Source organism: Podarcis liolepis (genome assembly GCF_965112155.1).
Source record: "Podarcis liolepis genome assembly, chromosome: 12".
Classification (NCBI taxonomy): domain Eukaryota; kingdom Metazoa; phylum Chordata; class Lepidosauria; order Squamata; family Lacertidae; genus Podarcis; species Podarcis liolepis.
Genome location: NC_139563.1, coordinates 47,034,047 through 47,053,337, shown reverse-complemented (window position 1 = coordinate 47,053,337; position 19,291 = coordinate 47,034,047). Strand labels below are relative to the sequence as shown.

General features: G+C 45.2%; 1 protein-coding gene across 6 annotated transcripts in view; it reads left to right on the top strand.

Moving 5' to 3' along the window:
* The window catches only part of CPNE4 (copine 4), a 255,178-nt gene that overhangs the window by 193,003 nt on the left and 42,884 nt on the right, over nucleotides 1–19,291 (top strand). For all 6 annotated transcript variants that reach the window (XM_083468249.1, XM_083468250.1, XM_083468247.1 and 3 more), the window contains one exon: nucleotides 1,882–1,971. In XM_083468249.1, coding sequence (XP_083324375.1) covers nucleotides 1,882–1,971 — 90 coding nt within the window. The remainder of the gene's footprint in view (nucleotides 1–1,881; nucleotides 1,972–19,291) is intronic.

Genomic DNA, 19,291 nt, shown 5'->3' with positions numbered 1-19,291 from the left:
GACAATGGCACAGCTGCTGCTTACAAGGATTATGCAGGGACTAGTCTCACTAAGTGACAGTGATGCCAATGTTGGGTGTGTGTGTGTGCTCCTCTGTGGCACTGCCTCATACACCAACCACTCATGACTAGTGGTAGCATGGATCCAGCAAGACCCGCAGAATATCCTGTCCCCATGTAGTTGAAGAGAAGTAGCCTTGCTCAACAGGAACAAAAGGAAACACTTTGCTCTGGTCTGGGAAGAAAGCAGTACCCCATTAATTGGGAGGATGTGTTTTGGCACCTCATTCCACTCGGAAAGGGGACTACACTTCAAAGAAGTGATCTAAACAAAGGTGGATGGGAGGGGGAAATAAAAAGTCGTATGAACCTCTTGGGCATTGCTCTGTGGAAGAAGAGGCAGTTTTGCCATTCTGCTCTGTCACGTCAGCAGTCCTGCGCTTCAGTAGCACATTAAGCATGTGCCTGGCCTCAGGAGAAGTAAGCAAGCAATAGTAATGCACAAAATGGTGCAGTTGCTGGGGGGAATGTAGCTATGTCAGGGTCGCAGCCATGTATTGGATAGTACCAGTCACGTCACAAATGATTAGCGGCCCACCTCTTTCCATTTCCCTGCTCACGTGATCATTTGGGGAAGGTTATTCAAGACTTCCATTGAGGCTCCTCAAATTGTACGTTTAAAGTGATGGATGGTGGGTGCTTTCTCTCCCCTTGTTTCTTAATCCATCTTTATTCTAGTGTTTCCACAATAGTGAGCTATGTTGTTGCCAACAGTACTCTGAAATATATATTTTTTAAGCATTTGATGAAGGGCGCTCATAGCAGCCAAAAGGTTCCCTCACAGAAGTGATTCAGTAGTCAAGGTGAGAGGTGGCTGTTTAAGTCCAAACAGATATATAGCTACCAGTAGCCATTATTCTGTGCATCACCAGTCACATTCAGATTCCCAGAGCCAGAAATGTCAATCTGAGGGACATTTGTTACTTCCCTATTTCCTCCAAATGAGATAGACATTCTTCACTCGTCACATACCATGCTATTTAGCAAGCGTTGGCCTTCTTGAGCTGCTCCAAGGGGAAAGCTTATCTAGGCTTGCAGGCCCTTACCTGAAACATGTACCACTGCCATAGATAGGCTTTCAACTCCTTTGGCAACAGGTAATTCTCCTCTCTCTGTTCATATACAGGGTGAGTCTTTTAAAAGAGGCCCCGTGGAACATGTGTAGTCTGTATCCATGGGGCCTCTTTTAAAGGACTAACCCTGTATGTGTTTGCCCATATGTTAGCAAAGCAGCTTTGTTGCTGCTGTCACTCCTTGATTCCATTTCACAGTGCTCCAACAATGTTGGCTGGCTTAGATCATATAACAGGGATAGAAGATGGGGGAAATTCCAGTGTTTAATTGGAGAGCATGATCAGTAGTTAGGGGAGTGTGAATCCCCCCCCCCCACAGCTAGTAAATTTGCCCATAAAGCAAATTTATTTTCTCTGTTCAGATTGTTGTTTCAGACTTTTCAATCCTTATCTTGTTTTCCCATTTTGTGTTCTGTTTTCTCATTTTGTGATGTACAATCCTTTGGGTTTGTTTGTTTTTTAACTGACTCCCACTGATTTTAATGGACTTTGGAAAGGCGTCAAAAGACAAAATAAATTATCAAATAGAAGATAACAAGAAGCATGCTCAATATTATGTTGACTTGATTGCCTAGCATATAGCCACAAAAAGTATACAAAAAATGAATAATGCCTAAAGATACTGTTTCTTTTGCTCAGTTTTTTTTTTTAAAATTGTGATAATAGAACTTCATTTGCAAGTGATAATTATTGGTGTTTAGCATTTTGGTTTTGAAATATGTTTATAGTCCTTTCCTTCTCATTCATAGGTGGTGATGAATAACTTAAATCCAGCCTGGAAGTCATTTAAGGTGTCTGTAAATTCACTCTGCAGCGGAGATCAGGATCGCAGGCTGAAGGTTGGTGGTCTCTTATCAAGTGTGGAACAAGTTTTTTTTCCTATTAAAAAAAACATTTTCTTTAAAAACTTCGAAATTAAAGACTGCCACTGAACACACACACACACACACACACACACACACTCCTTTGACTTGAAGTACATCATCTTGCAGAATTATTTATGCTTTGGCAGTTTGAATTGAAACCCACACAGCAGTACATTTCCTTAATGATTGTGCATAATATTGTAAAAGGTCTCTCAGTGTAACACCACTTAAGCCAACAAAATTGAAATATTTCAGAAAGCAAAAATAAGGGGCCTACGTGTGTCAATCAGCTTTGCAGGCATGCTGCTCAAAAACTGATCTATCTAAAATCCGAACAATATTAGAGCAATCGGGCTGCGTTGTTCCCCCTATGCCCTCCTTTCACACGAAAAGGGTTATCTTCAGGTCAAGTGAATTAATACAAAGAGAAAATAGCTTGGTCTAAAACCACCCTGGAGTTTTAATGTGAGTTTGGGCTCAGCTCTGGAATCTGATTCTGGAACTGCAGGTGTTCTTCTTCCCCCAGAGACAAGAAAGTATCAGTGAGGTGGGGTGGGGTTTTGGGGTGGAGGCACTGTGTCCGTTCCTCGTTGAAGGCAGGTCTAGACAGCAACACACAGACACACACTGCATGTGCACACGAAATCTATGCAGATCAGTTGAGGGAGAGAGCTATTGCCCTCTCTTTTTCTCATCAATCAAGCTGATCAACAGGGAAGGGTCAATTTTCACCCTTCTGCCCTGTGCCCACTTGTCAGGAGCCAGAGCCGGTTCAGCAATAAAACACCTGGTGTCAGTGAACTCTTTATTCAAAGAAACCAAAACAACTCAGACCTAGCGATCGCAGCAACTCTTCCCATTAGGTCTCGCCACAGTGAGGCAGTTGTGAGGATTGAAGGCCCCTGCCTTCCACTGCTCTCTAAGGCTTCTCTTCCCTTGGATCCTCCCCAGCCACCTGAGGCTCCTTCATCTCGTCTCTCTTCATTTCTCTGTATGTTCTGGGAGACCAGGGGGAAGCGGGGCTGGACATTCCCTGGATTCTTCAGCAGCCTGCTTCATCTCTGTCTGCTGGCCACCCTCCTCTCCTGCCTCAGAGTCTGGACTGCTCTCTGCCACAGCCTCTTCCTGCTCACTAAACCCTGTTGCTTCTTCAGCTTCTGACACCTCCTCCTCCCAGTCTTCCCCCTCTTCCCCCTCTGACCACTCACCATTGTCCCACCACCAATCCCCTGGCTCTGAACCTTCTTCCTCTGGGGGTTCCCCAGCTGGTGCCTCCCACCACTCCCATTTCCTTTTCTTTTTACAATCACCTGTAGGATCTTGGAGGGCAACAGAAATTATTTGCTTCGGATGTTGGATGAGCCCCTTGAACTGGCCATTAGCCAACCCTTACCTAAAGGAAACCTGAGCTCTCTTCAGTTTTTTCTCGCCTGTAGTGGAAAAGTCAGCTGAAAGGGGCTGCAGGGCCCTGCAACTAGAGGTGGGGGAGGCAAACCTAACCTAATTCGCACTTTTCGAAGCAAGGTGTGAACTGAAACACAGCCTTTTGTTGAAATTCACACTTCTCCAAATTTGGCAGTGCCGTTCCCCAGCCAAACAACGTGTACAAAAGTGTGGATACTAGTGTAAAGTGTGTGTATATAAATGGCACATTTGTGGAAATAACATATGAAAATGCATGATAATGGGGGGGGGGTCGCTTTCAGAAATGTGTATATTTCGCAAAATTGCAAGCAACATTGTGCATATCTGGAGAAATTCATACTCCTGTTGGCTGTTCTGCCATAATGTCTACAGTCTTTTCTGCTCTCATAAAGGCTCCGCAAATGATTTGGGAATGTATGGTTCTAAGCCTCCACAAGTAGGGGAGGGGACAACCCTCTCCCCACTGCAAAAGTTGCAGCTGAACTCGTGATCCGAACTGGCTCATGTCCCCTATGTCATGGGCAATGGTTACTATAATTCCTCATATATATTGCAAAGGACTCGTCGGTTTAATTACTAGTATAGATTTGTGTCAATTAATCTGCCTCAGAGACACTTTGAAGTTCAAAAGACAGTGTAAGTGGCGTCTATTAGCTGGTCTAATAACTTGGATTTCTTGGGAGATGTGCTATCAGGGAAATAAAATAACGGCACCACTCTTTGGGTCTCCAAGGACTCTTCTGTTTTAGAGACCTGGCAGGCTGAGGGTGAAGGGTGGCAATGAATAGCTCCTGCCCATAATGGGATGAGGGCGTTCCGAGCCTCGCTCTCTCTGCTTGGCTGGCTTCTGGCAGGCGAGCATGTTATTTCAGCCTGACAGGTGCTTTTTCTCCAGATCACTGCCACAGCCCCACTGTGTTTTCGGAAACAGAGCACTTACAGCCTCTTGACACGCTGATGAGTCTGCAGACCTGGGCAGAAGATGCAGCAAGTAAACAAACGAATGATGCTGGACGTCTCGAGCCCCTGAGGCTCTGAGGCTTTTCAGAGACAGTGGGGGTTCCAGAGGTTGTTTCTGCACCTGATCCTGGTTGGACAAAGGAGAAAGAAACTGATTCTCACTCCCCACCCCACCCCGGGAAATAAAGGAGCACGATAGCATAGTTGGAGTCAGGGGGTTAGGAAGGTATACATAGTGATTTAGGGACGCGGGTGGCGCTGTGGGTTAAACCACAGAGCCTAGGACTTGCCGATCAGAAGGTTGGCGGTTCAAATCCCCGCAATGGGGTGAGCTCCCGTTGCTCGGTCCTTGCTCCTGCCAACCTAGCAGTTCGAAAGCATGTCAAAGTGCAAGTAGATAAATAGGTACCACTCCGGTGGGAAGATAAACGGCGTTTCTGTGCGCTGCTCTGGTTCGCCAGAAGCAGCTTTGTCATGCTGGCCACATGACCCAGAAGCTGTACACTGGCTCCCTCGGCCAATAAAGCGAGATGAGCGCCGCAACCCCAGAGTCGGCCACGACTGGACCTAATGGTCAGGGGTCCCTTTACCTTTTTACATAGTGATTTCTATTTTATGAGCTACTTTAAAAAAAAAAATTAAGAAGGTGCTTTTATAAAACAGATATGGTTCTATACATGGAAATATTAACCACTTCAGATACAGGAGGCTCCCCATGTCACAAGTATGCCTTCCAGGTCATGGAGTGAGCAGACACCACCCTGTGGCCCCTCTTCAAATCACAAGCTAACCCCTAATCAGATTGCCTGGGCTATTATTTGCAGAAGAAAGGGAGAGTTCTTGGGGAAACATATTATTTGGAGAGGGGTGGGGGGAGCTTCCCAAGTACAGTGGTACCTCGGGTTAAGTACTTAATTCGTTCCAAAGGTCCGTTCTTAACCTGAAACTGTTCTTAACCTGAAGCATCGCTTTAGCTAATGGGGCCTCCCGCTGCTGCTGCGCCGCCGGAGCGCGATTTCTGTTCTCATCATGAGGCAAAGTTCTTAACCCGAGGCACTGTTTCTGGGTTAGCGGAGTCTGTAACCTGAAGCGTATGTAACCCGAGCTACCACTGTAGCTGTAAGTATCCAGGTATATTTATTTAAGCATGTGAGATGGGTCCATTAGAATTTCATACAGGGATAGCTATAGTGATGCCCTGATATGATGATCATTTTGTTTTTATTGGTGGTTTTTAAATTTTGTTTGTTATACTGAATGTTTTAATTATCCCTTGTTTTGTGTTTATCCTTGAGTCTGCCTCTTATTGACCATGTTTTACATACAAAGCATTTTCGGTGTGTTTGGATTTATTTATTTTTTGCAGGAACTTTCGCCACAAGGAGTACAAGTTTAAGCTAAGACTTTAGAACGTCTACTCCACTGTTCATTTGCAGGACAGTTTCTGTTCTTTGCTTATTCTGAGGGTGGAAAAAGAATGCCCACCAATAGTTCACATCCATCATTATTAGTAATGAAAGATCAATATCAGAGAGCTGAATGCATTTATTACTTTGAAATTAACAGAGCTTGTGATCTACGGAAGCTCCTTGATATGACATTATTCATATCCCTTCTTTTGATGTCCTGAAAGCCAAAAGATTGTGTCTTGCTGGTGCCTAAAGTCTTTGTGCTCATTGCCATTTCCTGGTTTAGATATCAGTGATACCGTCTTTAAACAGAAATGATAAAATTAGTGTCAGGGGTTCAGAGACAGAGGCACAGGTGAGGGAGGAGACGGAGAGCGACGAGGAAGAATCCCAGGACAGTGAGGAAGAGGATGACAATGACTTGAGATCTTCCATGAGTCTCTCAAGTGAATCGGAGGATTCTCAGGAGGGGGCGCCCCGAGTCAGGACAAGGGGGGTCACAGGGGGGACCTGCCAGGAGCAGGGAAGCAGCAGGGAAACCCCGAGCGGGAGTGGGAGATCGGGGCCGGCTTCCCAGCAGGAACGAAGGGAAGAGAGGGGGGTTCCCAGTGTGACACACGGAGCGGAGCAGGAAAGAGACAGGGGAAGGAGTTCGGGGGAGAACGTCCTGCCGGAAGAGGCGGAGAGTAGTACAGGGAGTAGTGTAAGTGTCAAAAGGAAGGTCAGGGGTAGTGAGCGCGCGCCAAGTTCAAATGTGGAGGCGCGCGGAAATGGAGAGAGCCCGGAGGAGGAGCCTGGCCCCAAAGCACGAAGGAGGGGGGAACAGGCATCTGAGGAATCCGCTTCAGGAGAGAGCAGGAGGGCAGGAACCCAGGGGGGCAGAAAGACCCTGCGGAAAAGGAAAGACAGGAAGAGGTGGTCTAGCACAAGCCTCTTAAGTCGGTGTAGAGGCGGGACCGAGTCAGAGGGGACTTCAAATGTCTGACGTTAGAGACTCGGGGCTGCACGCCTCGGTTGTGGAACCAATAATGAAGGGCAATAAACATCCTTGTATATAAGAAGAGCTTGGCGTTGGTCTTCTGTGAGCTGAGACCTGAGGCAGCCTCTGACAATTAGTTTCTGCTAAAAAGCATTTTTGTGTGTGTGCAAATCTGCCTTTTCTGTCTCTCACTTAAAAAACAAAGCTGAAAAGCCTGTATTCCGTTTTCTCTCAATTTGAACTTGTGTAGGGGTGACAGTTTGGTTCAGAGCCTAGATTCTCTTAAATTACCCAGGCCTGAAGAGTATTGGAAAACTGGCATCTTTAAAGACAAATGATCATAATATTACATTGGCAATAATGGCTGTATACTCCAAACTGACTCATTGAATCCCTGGTGTGAGTGAGAAGAGATAACTCAGAACTAGGAATGGATAGGTTGGTCTATTTCTGACCTGTTTCAATTTTGTGTGCACTCAGTCATAAGTCCGTTCCATCCCATTTTTGCATTAATCTGTGATTTTTAAAAGAATCTATACCAAAAAAAGCTCCATATTTACGTATGAATTTAATTTTGGCGAGAAAATACAATCAGAATCCACAAACATGAATTTCTAATCTTGTTTTCTCTAAAAGTGTGCATTTCTAGATGTGTTTTATCCTAATATGTGGATTTTATACAAGATTTGTATTTATTTATTTTTTGGAGCTGAAATCTACATTGCAATACTCTGATAAGCCCAAAATGAATGGTAACTGCATTCCGACCTGCACATTAGTTTGAGAAGTGCAAACCAGGTAGCTTCAGAACTAGCAGAGAACTAACAAGCTACACAGAACCATGTGGGATCTACAGCCTGCTGGGACTTGATTGTGCACAGGAAGCCAACTTTGTTCCCTCTCCAAAAACATCCGCTGGACACTTAACTTTTCCAAAATCTCACATTCTGTTACTCAAACATGGTCTATAATATATCCAAGAAATCTGGCTCTAAGGGTCAAACTATATTGTTGTTGCTGGCACCCATTCTGTCTCAAGAGACAATGGAGTGCGCCTCTGGAGGCTGAAGTCAAACCGCTGGAGAATCACAGCGCCTGCTGCGGCTGCAGAGACTGCTAACTCATAACTGCTGCCTCCCATGTGAATTGACCTTTCTGGGGTGCAGGCCTTGGCAGTGTTGTATGGAGGTCCTGGTCTGCCCTGATGACAAGACCCCCCAACCTTGATCTTGCTGGTGTGGACCAAATACATTTGGCACTAGCTTGGCTACAGGAGTTGCTAGAAGGAGATGTACAAGGCATCATCCAACTGTCTTAGGCACTGCACTCCAGATTTGGGGAAGGTTTATTCCTTAGCCCTTTCTTCTCCCCAAGATGCAAGGCATCGGTTCTGGATTGTTCCTCAGAGTTTACTCCCAAGGCCTTTCCTGTGGATGAGTATAGCTGTCTGGTAGCAGAGGTTTATAATCAGAGTTTTCCTTCTCCTAGATGGGCTACCTTCCCAGGTGAACGAGCCCCATCTGCCCCTCATTTTCCTCAACAGCACATGCAGTAACTGCCTTCTTGACTGTTGGACCCAATATTGGGTCCAGCTATATAACTGGATCGAACCATATAATACTAGAAAGACACAATTGCATTTCATGTATACTGTATTTTAAAAGAAATAGCACCAATGGCAGCTTCCCTTCCTTAATTAGCTGTGGGTGGGCGAGGGGGAGAATTTTCACTAGGATCTTGGCACTAGGAGGAAGGATTTAAACCCCTCCCTGCACACTTGCTTGTTCATTTTTTTAAAAAAATAAGAAATGGCATGTGTCTTGTACTGTCTAGTTAGTTTACCCCTCAGTTGTATGGCTTTCCCACAAGTATTAAGAGCTTTCTGTCTTAATAGAGTCATATCATATACAAAGTTAATGAAGGGAGCAGAAAAATCAAGAACAACCCTCCTGTTTCTAAAAACGGAGTTGGAATCCTGATGAGATGTTGACATCATTACCATTCTCAGCTAAGGTTAATCTCTTGTCCAGGGGGGGGGGGGACCTGGCTTTAATTTGCCAGGTGGCTTGCTGTATAATCTTTCTTGTAGGAGAGCCACTAGTGTGTAACTCGCACTGTAATTTAGGTTTATGGCAAACGTTTTGAAATATTCTCATTTTGTATTGTGCCGTGTCTTCTTCTTCCTTCTCACAATGGATAGCAGTGCCATCGGTCTTAAAATATTTATCGCCGGGGGGCGGAGCAGCCAAGATGCCCATGCAAAGGTAAAAGGTAAAGGGACCCCTGAACATTAGGTCCAGTCGTGACCGACTCTGGGGTTGTGGCGCTCATCTCGCTTTATTGGCCGAGGGAGCCGGCGTACAGCTTCTGGGTCATGTGGCCAGCATGACTAAGCCGCTTCTGGTGAACCAGAGCAGCGCACGGAAACGCCGTTTACCTTCCCACTGAAGCGGTACCTATTTATCTACTTGCACTGTGATGCGCTTTCGAACTGCTAGGTTGGCAGGAGCAGGGACCGAGCAACCGCCGACCTTCTGATCGGCAAGTCCTAGGCTCTGTGGTTTAACCCACAGCACCACCTGTGTCCCAAACAGCCATCTAAATGGAGATGCCCTGATCTGCTGCCATGATGAGAAAGCTTCTGGTTGCCCCAAAGTCTGTCCCCTCTTCTCCCAAGCAATTGTAAGAACTTAACTCTCCTCCTTCAATGCCCCCATTTTAGAGGCAGGAAGGAAGATCGCACATGATCTGAGTAAACATCTGGGAGCTTTTCTTCTCCCAAAAAGTATCCAAGAAGTTCAAGAGGAAGGGTGAGCAGGATGTAAGAAAAAGAATGGGGTGCAGGAAAATAAGATGGTGGCAGAGGATGGGGTAGGAAGGATCAGGAGGAGAAAAGGCAGGGTTTACAGGAGATGGTTCCCAATTGCATCTTCTACTGGCAAGTTAAATGAATACCTTTTATTGCTTAGAGACATTTCAGTGGAATCGTATTTAGTCTTCTGGTTCATTGATACTCCCAGTGTTAGTTTATGTGTCAGTTAAGGGATGTTAACAACATGTATTACTTTAGTACATCGCGTTGCTTGCTACCATTGTAGAAACTCAGAAGAGTGCATATTCCAGGTGCAAAATGTTGGCCTCGGGAGCCTTCTTTAACCAAGCCTTTAATTTCAGACCTGCAATTATTATGAGAGTAATTGGTCCTATTTGGGCAACCTAGGTACCTGGTAAGGTATTCAAGACTAGCAGTTAAATATCTAAATTGGATGACCTATTTCCTCCTGCTGTAATTAAATTGTAAAATTTAGACAGAGGTGATTGAAAGCCCTGGTGCTACATTTTCTCTATTTAGGCCATCTCCGCCTCTCTCTCTCTCTCCCCCCCCCTTTAAAATGTGTTTAAACCAGTTCATTCCAAGCAGGCCTTTATAAAACAGTGGTACTATCATAGGCGCCGACTCCATGGGGCCTGAGGGGGCCCGAGCCCCCTCAAAAATTCGTTTGGGTGGGCTCCGCCCCCCAATAATCTCGGGCGCCCCTCCAGCAGAGCGCCACCGCCGCCCCTCCCCCAGCCCAAAATGCACAGGGTCGGGCTGCATGCTTCCTGCCCTCCCTCCCGAGCAAAAGCTCCACCCAATTTCCTTAGGAGCTGATTAATAGGCGCAGCACGCTCTCCCCTATTCGCTCACGAGGAGGCGACGCCACTTTATCTGCATATTCATGAGCTTATTTATTATTCATGAGCTTTCGCGGGCTCCCCCAATATTTTTTATAAGTCGGCGCCCCTGGGTACTATATCATGCCCCTTTCCCTCAAATCCCATGGTTTGTCTACCATGAAGTATCACCCAAAGAAACTTTTCCTTTTCTGACTGGGACTGTTGGAAGATCCACCCCAAAATTTTTGGAGATACCAGTTTAGCACATTCTAGACATAAACAATATTTTGCCCCATTCTGCAGACTACAGTCTGACACATTATCAGTAGCTGAACAGCATTATTCTGATAAGCAATCATATCAACATAATGGTTTTAACATTTTTACAGAGATATCCCAGGCAGTCAAATCTATCACTTCAAATCCCAGCAGGACTTAATATTTTCTGCGGGCTGAATTAACAAAAGAGCAATGAAGGGCCTCAAGACATACAAAATTGTCCATTTAAACATTACTGCCATTAAGCATTCTCGATTTGCCATGTTTTTAAAAAGGCTTTTTAATCCACCTGAATAACCAGGTCTTCTACAGAGAAAAAGGGAGACTAGGTGAGATTTCACAGTAGGATCATGGAGAGGATGACTGTCTTCCATTTTGCTATAATTTTCAGCCAGGCAATATCAAATTACTATTTTTGAAATTCACCATATGGTGGCTTGTCATATGATGTTTTATAATCTGGTACACTTATTTTCTTGGTTCAAAATACGTGTGTGCTGAATTAGCAGAGAAAGGATCATAAGTGTATCTTTCTTTTTTCCATCTTTAAAATATTTTTTATTGAATTTTCTAAATTACATTTCAAAGTATTCATTTAAACAACCTTAAATTAATGACTTCCATTCTTCTCCTTCCGTGCTTCATTTTGCATACCATACATCCCTGCATATTTTACATGAACTAAACCATTCTATATTCCATTGTTACATCCATCAAAACTTATTTACACTGTTCAGTTTATCTTAATGCTACCACTGTTTTTAAATAAACACAATTTTCACCTATATATTCATTAAACATTTTCCAGTCTTCTTTAAACATGCCTTCTTCTTGTTCTCTTATTCCATAAGTTAAGTCTGCAAGCTGCGCGTATTCCATCAGTTTAAGTTGCTATTCTTTTTTGGTTAGGACCTCACTTGCTTTCCATTTTTGAGCTAACAAAACATGGGCCGTGGTAGACACCTGGGAATTTCCCTCTGAATTATCCCCAACAAAAAAGAGACTGAGGGTTGTTGTTGTTTTAAATATACTTTTAAACATTTTTTTCAATTCATTATATATCATATCCCAATACTCTTTTACCCTTTTACAAGTCTACCACATATGGTAAAACGTACCCTCATAAGTGTATCTCTGTGTAACAGCCATGGAGGAAAAGTCTACATCCGGTGGCCTTCAGCTCACATTATCAGGCCTTGGCTTAGTCTATGTTGGGCTGCATCTGGGGTCTGGTTCAGGTACAGGCTTGTGAGCATCAGAAGGAACAGAAGCAATATATGTGTCAGAGACTGGTTGGGGTCAAGCACTAGTTCAGGCAGATGAGGGCCAGGATGGCCAGTGAAATAAACGTTATAGCAATGCTTTAATAAATGTTCTTTGGGAATTTCTATATGAATTCCACACACACACACCACCGGAGAATGTACCGTATTTTTTGCAACATAACACTCACTTTTTTCCTCCTAGAAAGTAAGGGGAAATGTCTGTGCGTGTTATGGAGGGAATGCCTACGGGTGGCATGCCTACGGATTTTCCTCCTTTAAAAACTATGTGCGTGCTATGGTCGGGTGCGTGTTATAGAGCGAAAAATACGGTATGTAGTTAACTCTTTTTTGTCTTCTGTTCTTCGTAATACAGTCCCTTGGATGGAAATTGAAACCGGACTCCGGCCAAACTTGATTTCTTAGCGCACAGTACTTCTCAGTCCTGGTCCTTTCCTGCTCTTTTGCTTTTACTAGTGCTAATGCAGTGTGGAGCACTGGCCTCGTTGTCATGGAAATCAGGATGTGCTCTTGGGGCTTCTCAGGAAATGTGGGGCAGGAGGAAGGAATGAGGTATGGCCAAATCAGCTTCTCTTGTGGGGGACAGAGAGAGGAACTGGAGTGGTTCCAATAAGTAGTGGCCCTCCTAGCTGGGATTTGTGCTCAGGCAGGTCATAGGAGCCTAGGAAGCTGCCCTATACCAAGTCATTGGTTTATCTAGCGAAACATTCTCTATACTGGCTGGCAGAAGCTCTACAGGGTTTCAGACAGGAATCCTTGTCAGCCCCACCTGGAGATCTCAGGGATTGAACCTGGGACCTTTTGTATGTGAGGCAGATACTCTTCCACTAAAAGGTAAAGGGCTCCATCTTGGTTAAGTCCAGTCAAAGGCAACTATGGGGTTACAGTGCTCATCTTGCTTTCAAGCCGAGGGAGCTGGCGTTTGTCCACAGACAGCTTTCTGGGTCATGTGGCCAGCATGACTAAACCACTTGTGGCACAACAGAAACCAGAGCGCACGGAAATGCCGTTTCCCTTCCCACCACAGCGGTACCTATTTATCTACTTGCACTGGTGTGCTTTCGAACTGCTAGGTTGGCAGAAGCTGGGACAGAGCAACAGGAGCTCACCCCATCATGGGGATTCGAACCGCCAACCTTCTGATCAGCAAGCCCAAGAGGCTCAGTGGTTTAGACCACAGCGCCACCTGTGTCCTCCACCTAACACCAGCTCTTCCATTAACACCAGGCCTGGCTGCAAACCATGCAGTCCACTAACAATGGGCCTGATAGCAAATTGGATTGATGACTGCCTTGTACATCATCATACCTCCAGTACCCAACGGTAGAAATAAAGCTCATGAACAACGGCTTGTGCCTAATACTCAACATGACTAAACCCGCCACGTTTTCTTTAGATGTGTGCTTGATGTGTTAATTGTAAACCAATCCATTTTCTGCCTCTTTGAAATCCATTTCTGACTAGGCCACTGTGATCCTGTTCTGTCTCAGACCTCTGAGCTGGTTTCCCTCCCAGCATTCTATTAACCTCCCCATCCCTTGGTTCTGTTCACTATTACCATTTATCTTCCACAAGTCTCTTATCAACCCCTCTGTCGAAATCACCTTCTCCGCCAAATTTCTGTTATCTGCTCTGACAGTTAATATCTGGGGGAAGTTGCCAGGAAGAGTTAAATTAAAATCTCTGGCTGCTCAGACCTTTTAGAAAAAAAGATTATGTGCCAATTAAATGATAGGAACAGCTCTGCTTCTGGGAAGTCTGGGAACCAAGGCGGAACAGAGAATAGTTGGGAACCAGCATGGTCTGCTTGCTGGTGCCATCAAGGCAGGGCTTGGGGGCCCCCTCATCAGAAACAGCAGGTGCGCCCCCAAATACATAGAATCATAGAATTGTACAGTTGGAAGGGACCCTGAGGGTCATCTAGTCCAACCCCCTACAATGCAGGAATCCTGTCCACAGCCGTCCCTGGATGGGCTCAAACCTCCAACCTTTGGGCTAGCTGCCAGACGCACTGTCCTATCGCACCGCCTGAATATACTTGTCAGATGCTGGTGTGATGGCCTGGGAATCCGATTCAGAGGCTGAACCTGAGGAATCCCAGCCTGCACAGGAGTCCCCGCCTCCAGGGCCAGCTGAGCCGGGGCAGAGGCTTGAACCTGAAGGGCCCTCACCTGAACCTGAAGGGCCCTCACCTCAGGAGCAGACACCAGCTGAATCCGCTCTGGCTCCGGAGGTGATCGAGGACCCATTGCCTGCAGCTGCTCCTCTCCCAGCCCTGTCAGGGGAAGGTGAGGTTGCCTCTGGGTCCAGTAACCCTCCAGCCTCTCCGGAGCTGCAGAGGCTCAGGCAGAGAGGCGGAGGGAACTAAGTTTTTGCAGGAGGAGTGCTCGCCTCCAGGCCAGGAGGGACGAGTCACCTGTGGGCCAGGACCGCCTTTGCCTCAGAGGAGATAAAGGCCAGTCAGCCCAGTCCCAGGTTGCGGGAGCAACATCGTTGGTAACCTGTTCCTGCCAGCACCCTGTCCTGCTCTTCCAGAGTTCCTGACCACGCCCGGCTCCTTGCCTTGGACCCCGTTTCACCCTTGACGGACAGCCTCCATACCCTCAACCTAGGACCAGACTCAGACCACGCTGCACGGTAACCTCCCCCCGGGACCAGCACAGCTGGTGTGGTTGCTCGAGAGTAAACAGGCAAGACTCCGACCTGTTTTTTCCAGGCTTTATTCTTGGTGCAAACTATTTACAGTGAAGAGCATCCTAAGTTCATGTCTGGCTCAGTCGCTAGCAGAATCTGGGAGTGGTCGGTCTTTGTACCTCCCCCAGCATAAAAATCGCGTCACCCCCAGCCTTTTCCTTCCCTCCCTGCGCCAAAGCTTACTGCACAGAATGGGCGTTGGCAGGAGTGTACTTCCCGCCTCTCCGGTTTGCTCAGGCTCGGTGTTGAGGCTCTTCCTAGCATCCCCTGGTCCCTTCACCTCTTCTGCAGTGGAGGAGGGGCTTTCCTCCTTGCCGGAGGAGGAACTGCTTCACAAGATTTTCAGAGGCTCCCTATAAGACAACTGCCCTTCCATCTCTTGTCTCTGAGTTGATGGCAGTTCCCTGACAATACTAAACCTTGTTGTTTTCTGCAAGCAATCGCTAGAAATTTGGAGGAGCGTGTAAATATGTGCATGACTTGACATCACTTTGGGGACTGACATGAGATTCATACTTTAAATATTACTTGCCATTTTGGCTGCAGAACAAAGGACCTGCAGCTGCTTCAGAAGTGTTGTACCGTCATTTGTGATTGTTTTCCATCTTGAACCATTTTATCAATGTCTTACTGTATCTGATTCTTGGGGGCAAGGAGGGCTTATAAAAATATTAAGTACAGATTCTCACTTCCCAGGCTTGCATCCTGGGGAGGTCATTTCAGTGCTGCTAATGCAGCAGTTTGACTTCACCGCTGGAGGTGCACTCCCTTGTTTCTCAAGACAGAGGGATGCCAGCAACTATATGATGTATGTTGTATTTGTGATGTTTAATTATGATTAGTACATGGGACACGGGTGGCGCCGTGGGTTAAACCACAGAGCCTAGGACTTGCCAATCAGAAGGTCGGTGGTTCGAATCCCCGCAACGGGGTGAGCTCCCATTGCTCGGTCCCTGCTCCTGCAAACCTAGCAATTTGAAAGCACATCAAAGTGCAAGTAGATAAATAGGTACCGCTCCGACGGGAAGGTAAATGGCGTTTCCGTGCGCTGCTCTGGTTCGCCAGAAGCGGCTTAGTCACGCTGGCCACATGACCCAGAAGCTGTACGCTGGCTCCCTCGACCAATAGAGCGAGATGAGCGCCACAACCCCAGAGTTGGTCATGACTGGACCTGATGGTCAGGGGTCCCTTTACCTTTACCTATTATGGTTAGTGTTGTTTATTGTTTGTAAGCCGCTTTGCAATTCACATGAATGAAAAGCAGGTTAGAAATCTAATAAATCAAAATCAGGTGAACTCTGTTGCTGGTACATGGTTTTCCATGTGGCAGAGGCCTTTCCCTGCAATGGAATCCTTTATCAGTTCATTCCTAGATGAAGCTTCTGATCCTTTCATGATCTCCACCTCCATGTTTATGTCTGCATCACTACTCTAGACCAAGGATGAGACAAGTCCCCTCTTTGGGGTTGGTGTCTGGGTCACCAGGTGGCTAGTGCATGAAAAATAGAGATAGAAAACATTCAAGGGGGATGTGGTATCTGAGTTATCATATATATACAGGAGGTAGCCTTTGCTGGAGAGACGAGAACAAACAAAGAAATTAAAAAGAGAATAATTATTGTTAAAAAACAAAACAAAAAACTTGCCGAGACATTTTGGCAGCCTTACCAGTTGCGTGAGAGAGAATCTGAAAACAGTGTTCGCAAAAGTGGCAATCATACATATGTTGCTTTTGTTGTGTTGTAGAAACAGTGGCTTATATTGCAGGAAGCTATACAACAAAACATTGATTCACAGGACCAGATTCTCACTTGGTGTAATTAGATCTATGCTGTGTTTTATTTGGCACCAGCAGGCCATTGAAAAAAAATGTTGCCGGTATTCCCCATTCTTTAAAAGGCTCTTGTCTTCTGTCTATTCAGGTATTACACACCGTGTGTGTGTGTGTGTGTGTGTGTGTGATGCTACCATTCATAGAACTTTTGTTGTTGGTTTGCATTAGGAGCAGGGAGGTCTAGAAAAGTGTTGGTAACAAAACTTTAGAGACAGTTCCCCATTTCAAGTATAATGCATTGTTTCGGGCAATGTTGATGGTGTGCAGTGTCCCAGACTTCAGCTCTTGTAGCAGTTGCAACAGCATGTTTCCCACTTCTCCCCTCCCAGCCTCCAACCCACAAATCACTAAGAATGAAGCAGTTGACTCAGAGGTTGACTAAGTGTTGGTAATGTGGCAGGATGGCTTCAGCCACAGTTGGATGGGCATGGAAGCATCTCATTCTGAGGAGTACAAAGTATTCAGAACAGTGCAGATGCTGTTTGAACCTCTGTAAAGATGGGGCGCGGGTGGCGCTGTGGGTTAAACCACAGAGCCTAGGACTTGCCGATCAGAAGGTCGGCGCTTCGAATCCCTGCGACGGGGTGAGCTCCCGTTGCTCGGTCCCTGCTCCTGCCAACCTAGCAGTTCGAAAGCACGTCAAAGTGCAAGTAGATAAATAAGTACCGCTCCGGCGGGAAGGTAAACGGCGTTTCCGTGCGCTGCTCTGGTTTGCCAGAAGCGGCTTAGTCATGCTGGCCACATGACCCGGAAGCTGTACGCCGGCTCCCTCGGCCAATAAAGCGAGATGAGCGCCGCAACCCCAGAGTCGTCCGCGACTGGTCAGGGGTCCCTTTACCTTTACCTTTAAAGATGGAGGGCATTTCACTGTCCAAAAGGCCTACTTCTTAATTGTATACTGTAAGAGGTCCAGCCTTTCCATTTCTCCTACCAACCTTCAAAGAAGACAGAGACAGCTGATCAAAAGTGAATGAGTATTCTGGGGTAGGGAGTAAACCCTCATGCCAATTCGCCCGTATTGTGCAAATTTCTCCTAACAAACTCATTTTTATATGCAGTTTTGACTACACATTTTTGCAAACTATTTCCTCTAACATAATTCATTTTTATATGTTATTTTCATTAACACCTTCATGTATGCACACACTTCCCTTGACCTATGCTATTTTGTAAACAGGGATTGGAAAACTGTGTCGCAAAATTCAGATAAGTGCAAATTTTGAAGGACAGTTGTGCACAGATTTGGTAGATTCAGCTTTTAATGTGTACTGAACGTCCTTTATCTATCTAACTTGAATATAAAACAATACACAAACCAAAACACAGCTGTCCTTTGAAATTCTTCTAATTTTGCAATGCATTTTGCCAGACAATCGGTACAAAAATGCATGTACAGTACACCAGTGTGTCTATATGTGAAAATAACATACAAAAATGCATTTTATTTCTGCTTCAGTCGGTGGAATTGCCACTACTGCAGGTACTACAAAATGCATTTGTAAGAACTCAGTCGTTCAGTGTGGCATCACCAACACTTTGGGAAATAATTCCCTGCCTATTAAGATCAAGCTCTGCATTCTTTTCGGCACCTGCCAAAAACATTCTTGTTTAGACAAACCTAGAAATAGTGTCTTAGTATTTTAACTCCTTGTATGTTTTGGTGTTCTTTTTTTAAAAAAATAAAAAAATCCTGGTTTTATGGTTCTATCTTTTTGTAAACTACTTTGAAGTTTTCTTTACAATCAAGCCTTGTATAATTTTTTGATAAATAAACAAATAATATTAGGAAAGAATATATTAGGCAAAATCGCATACAAAAATGAGAAATCAGCACTAAAATACTGATGGACTTTTCAAGAAAGGAATTTGCAAATGGATGTGGAAATGTTGGGAAGTGAACTTTAGATTGGAAAAGTGACACACTTACAGGAAACCTACAGATTTGCTTATCCCTAACAGCGTATTTGGTTCTGTAAAATGGTACATGAATTCACATCAGTTGCTGTTTTGTTTAGCAGCCCACTGTATGTAGTATACTGACCTGGGGTGGCAATGAATGTTTATAGCCAGTTGCAAATCTCTTGCATAATAGGCAATTATAATAGGCCAGCTAACAAGCACCCTTACCCTCACCCTGATTATAGCTGTGCAAACAACACTGAGAGAATAATGGCTTCTTTTGTCCAAGAGCTCAGTGGTACTAAGAACTAGGTTGCTTCCCTAAAGCTAAAGTTAGAAGCCCACAGGAATGAAATAAACAACCAGCTTGATCTACGTTAACCTTGACCTTGTTAGATGCAATTTGACTTTTAATGATCTCCAATTAAAATTCAAACCTCAAATAATCCAAAACAGTCCTTTCTTCTTCGCCTTCGCCTTCTGCTTAACAACTTTCTGGCATTATAACGAACTTCAGATAATGAATGGATCATTAGTGCAATCAGGTTTCTTTGTTCTTTTTCTTTAATCAGCAACTGGCAATTGTGAATGTTTGTTTTTTAGGGGAGGGGGAAGAACAGGAGAGGCTGAACATTGCCTATGGTAGCTTTTATTTGTTCTCTGTTTATGTTATTTAGGCTATGAGTCCTGCGGCTCCTGTAGCCAAACCCAAAATGTACCATTGCTTATGTATTTAAAAGCAAAACAGCACCACAAATACATAAGGGAGGTTTTGCCTGGCTTGGGGAAATCATAAAAAGGTAAAAAGGTAAGGACCCCTGGCAGTTAAGTCCAGTCAAAGGTGACTATGGGGTTGCGGCGCTCATCTCGCTTT